Genomic DNA, 4684 nt, shown 5'->3' on the forward strand with positions numbered 1-4684 from the left:
AAAAAAAAAAAAAAAAAAAAAGAAAGAAATTAAGGCTCAGTGCCGGTACAAAAGTGGTTACAGTGCCAGCTACCTGCACTGAGGTTGGTGGGTTTAAACCTGGCCTGGGCCAGCTAAACAGCAATGACAGCTGCAACAACAACAACAAAATAGCCAGGCATTGTGGTAGGAGCCTGTAGTCCCTGCTACTTGGGAGGCTGAGACAAGAAAGTCACTTAAGCCCAAGAATTTGAGGTTGCTGGGAGCAGACATGGCATGGCATTCTATCCTATCCAGGGTAACAGCTTGAGACTATCTCAAAAAAAAAAAAAAAAAATTAGAAAATTGAGAACTCTTGAGTTAAGCCATTCTCATGCCTCAGCCTCCCAAGGAGCTGCGACTGTAGGCACCTGCCACAATGCTCAGCTATTTTTTTGTTGCAGTTGTTTTGTTGTTTAGCTGGCCCAGGCCAGTTTTGAAATTGCCAGCCTCGGTGTATGTGGGTGGTGCCATAACCACTGTCTTGTGGGCACTGAGCCATCTGAAATTCTTTCTTTTGCCTGATCTAGCCTGTTCTTAAGGCTTTCTACTGTGTTGATTTAAATTTGTTGAGTGACTTTTTCAATTGCAGCAGCTGGGCTTGATTTTATTTTTAATTTAATTTTTTTTTTTTTTTTTTTGAGACAGAGTCTCACTAGGTGGCTCTTGGTAAAGTACCATGGCATCACAGCTCGCAGTAACCTCAAACTCTTGGGCTTATGTGATTCTCTTACCTCAGCCTCCTGGTGGCTGCTACAACACCAGGCTATTTTTAGGTTGTAGTTGTCATTGTTTAGCAGGCCTGGGGTGGATTCGAACCCGCCAGCTCTGGTATATGTGGCTGGCACCTTAGCCGCTGAGCTGTAGGTGCCGAGCCCAAGCCCAAGAGTTTAAGGTTGCTGTGACACTATGGCACTCTACCAAGGGCGACATAGTGAGACTCTGTCTCAAAAAAAGAAGAAAGAAAGAATTTCAGAGCTAGAAGATAATACCTTCGAATTAAACAAGTCGGTCACAGAGAAAGAACATAGAAAGAAGAGGAATGAACAAAGCCTAGAAGAAATATGGGCTTCTAAAAAGAATCCAACATAAGAATCATAGGTGTTCCTGAGGGTGAAGAGGAAAATACACAGGGCTGGAAAGCCTATTTGAAGGAATACCTGAGGAAAATTTCTCAGGTTTTGCTAGAAATTTAGGCCATCTGTGTACTAGAAGCACAATGGACTCTTGGGAGAGTCATCATCAAGAGGCAAACACCATGATTTATAGTCATCAGACTGGCCAAAATTAACACGAAAGAAGAACTCCTATAAACCATATGGTGAAAACATTAGGGAACTTAACAAAGGAAGAAACTCATCAGACAGATTTCTCAACTGAGACTTTACAAGCCAGAAGGATAGCTGGACATTGTAGCGGGCGTCTGTAGTGCCAGCTACTTGGGAAGCTGAGGCAAGAGAATAGCCTAAACCCAAGAGCTGGAGGTTACTGTGAGCTGTGATCCATGGTACTCTACTGAGAGCAACAAAATGAGACTCTGTCTCTAAAACAAAAACAAAAACAAAAAACAAGCCAGAAGGGACTGGGCCCAATTCTCAGTCTTCTCAGACAGAATAATGGCCAGCCTAGAATTTTATATCCTGCAAAATTGAGTTTCTTATAAGAGGGAAAAATAAGACTTTTTCAGATTTATAAATGCTGAGGGAATTTATCAAAATGACCTGCTTTGCAGGAAGCACAGTGGACTCAGATCAGCATTATACAGTGATCAGCACAATAGAAATCCATTAGTGTAGGCTTGGTGCCTGTGGCTCAAGTGGCTAAGGTGCCAGCCACATACACCTAAGGTGGCGGGTTCAAATCCAACCCAGGCCTGCCAAACAACAATGATAGCTGCAACCAAAAAAATAGCCAGGCATTGTGGCGGGTGCCTGTGGTCCCACCTACTTGGGAGGCAGAGGCAGGAGACTCGCTTGAGCCCAGGAGTTGGAGGTTGCTGTGAGCTTTGATTGTACGGCACTCTACCCAGGGGGACAGCTTAAGGCTCTGTCTCAAGAAAAAAAAAAAAAGAAATCTATCAGTGTAAAAGCACCCAAATGCTAAAGTTCAGAACCCAGATACCACAGTGGCTCAAGAGGTAAAACAGAGCAGTGAAAATTCTACTTAATAGGATGAACAGAAATCTACCCACTTATCAATTCTCTCAATAATGTAAATGGATTGAACTCTTTGTTCAAAAAAAGGGGGGTGGAACAGTGGATTTATGGACAAGGACATTATGAGTTATTGTAGTGATCTATGATTTAATTCTCAGACAACTAAAGCTACCTAAGCAATTTGTTGAGAATACAGACTTTTTGGTCCTATACCTTGAATTTTATTCCTTTTTCGTTCTTTCCTTTCCTTTCCCTTTCCTTTCCTGTTTTACTCTGTCACTCTTGATAGAGTGCCATGGCATCATCATAGCTCCCAGCAACCTCAAAGTCTTGGGCTTGGGTGGCACCTGTGGCTCAAAAGGGTAGGGCACCAGCCCCATATGCCAGAAGTGGAGGGTTCAAATCCAGCCCCAGCCAAAAAAGAAAGAAAACATGTTTAAAAAAAAAAAAAAAGTCTTGGGCTTGAGCAATCCTCTTGCCTTACCTTAGCGTCCTGAGTAGCTGGGGTAATAGGCCTGTATCACCATGCCCAGCTAATTTTTTGTTGTTGTTGTTTGAGACAGAGTCTCACTTTATTGCCCTTGGTAGAGTGCTATGGCATTGTAGCTCACAGCAACCTCAAACTCTTAGGCTCAGGTGATCCTCTTGCCTCCACCTCCCAAGTAGCTGGAACTATAGGTGCCTGCCACAATGCCCAGCTATTTTTTAGAGATGGGGGTCTCAATCTTGCTCAGGCTATTTACCTGCCTCGGTCTCCCAAAGTGTTAGGATTACAGACATGAGCCACCGCATGTGGCCTCTAGCTAATTTTTTAAAAAAAAATTTTTGTAGACATGAGGGTCTCGCCTTTTTGCCTGTGGTAGTCTTGACCTCCTAAGCTCAAGTGATCCTCTCACCTTGGCCTCCCAAAGTGCTAGAATTACAGGCATAAGCTACCGTGAATGGCCTTCTTTGGCTGTATTTTTGATAAGATGTATTGATGAAATATTGTTTAAATTTAAAGTAGATATATGATTGAAATCTAAATCATCATTTGATTAGAAGTTCAATGTTACCATTAAGAGAGATCTTCGGAGCAGTACAATGGGATTGTCTATATCTTGTTTTAACATTTCCATCATTGATCAGATTGAAGATTTAGAAAGTAGATTTATCTGCTTGTAGATTATTCAAAGCTGAACTTGGATAGTTGAAAACCATAAAAGGCACTTGTCGCGACCCATCAGGCTCCTATGGCCCTGGTTTCGGTTAGCGCAGGAAGGAACCAGGCGAGAGGCGGATTAGAAGTACAAGTTTGTGGAAGGCCGGCTAGCCCTTACTTTCCGGGTAGCCCCGAGTAACCTCCTCACCAGCCTTTTATTGAGCCAGAACAAGACAGGTGAGGAGAGTAATTTACAATGACTAAGTGCTGAAGGCACAAGCTCTTCTTCCACAAGGAACTCCTGTGGACGAATGGCCCGAGGTCCACGCCTCAGCTGCAGATCATCTTGGTCGGATGTCATCTGACTCTTGGCGTCTCCTACAGGCACTCAATTAATCGAGTGCCTTTATATCTTTCCTTCTTTTACTATATTTTGTATGTAGTATAAATTTATAATTTAGGTTTGTATGTAGTATAAATTTATAATTTAGGTTGCTTCAGGGAAAAAAACCTTGACTTTTATTTTTTGTGTGCCTCATATTTTCACCAAGTTAACATATGAATTGTATCCCATATCATATAGTGGTGAGGAAAAAAATAAAAAATATATGAACTGTATATATTCCCTATTATAGCATAGGATCCTTAATGGTACAAGATTTAATAATACAAACTAAAATTTGGATCAATCTCTGTTGCATAAAGTATGATTTTATTTACTCTAGGAATATGAAGCACGGACAGGGAGAACCTCTAAACCACCACCTCAGTCTTTAAGACGTAAGAATTTTGAATTTGAGCCACTTTCTACTACTGCCCTGATTCTTGAGGATCGACCATCGTAAGTATTTTAGTGGTCATCAGGATCACTGTTTATATTTTTAAACCTAAATTTAATTTTGTTCACTATTTCATTTAAAAGATATCAATAAATTAGATACAGAAAGGGATTTATTTTTAAAGAAAAAAATTGTTTTCAATGCTGTGTCACCCAGACTAGAGTGCAGTGGTGTCTTTATAGCTCATTGCAACCTCAGCCTCCTCGTCTCCAGCCTCCTCCTGCTTCAGCTGCCCACATGGCTGGGACTACAGGTGTAGACCACCATGCCCAGCCAAAAATATTTTTTTTAATTCCTACTCATGTTTCCTAATCTTAATAGAGGAAAATGTGTTATTCTTAGGTTTTTTAATTTTTTTTTTAAAAGATAGGATCTCACTCTATTGCTCTGGCTTGTCTTGAACTCCTGAGCTCAGGTGATCCACTTCATCCTCCTAAGTAGCCAGGGTGACAGGTGAGTGCTGCCATGCCTTGCAGAGTATCTATTGTTGATGTTTAGTCCTTATGCGTGTTTTCTTTTTTTTTTTTTTT

The 4684-nt window shown here is 41.3% G+C and overlaps 1 protein-coding gene across 1 annotated transcript in view; it reads left to right on the forward strand.

The window, feature by feature from the left end:
• Positions 1-4684, forward strand: part of TBC1D12 (TBC1 domain family member 12) — a 106783-nt gene that overhangs the window by 45338 nt on the left and 56761 nt on the right. Inside the window, exon 3 of the mRNA XM_003783785.3 lies at positions 4041-4156. Coding sequence (XP_003783833.2) covers positions 4041-4156 — 116 coding nt within the window. The remainder of the gene's footprint in view (positions 1-4040; positions 4157-4684) is intronic.

The sequence above is a fragment of the Otolemur garnettii genome, unplaced genomic scaffold (genome assembly GCF_000181295.1).
Source record: "Otolemur garnettii isolate 467f Iridium unplaced genomic scaffold, OtoGar3 scaffold00008, whole genome shotgun sequence".
Taxonomy (NCBI): domain Eukaryota; kingdom Metazoa; phylum Chordata; class Mammalia; order Primates; family Galagidae; genus Otolemur; species Otolemur garnettii.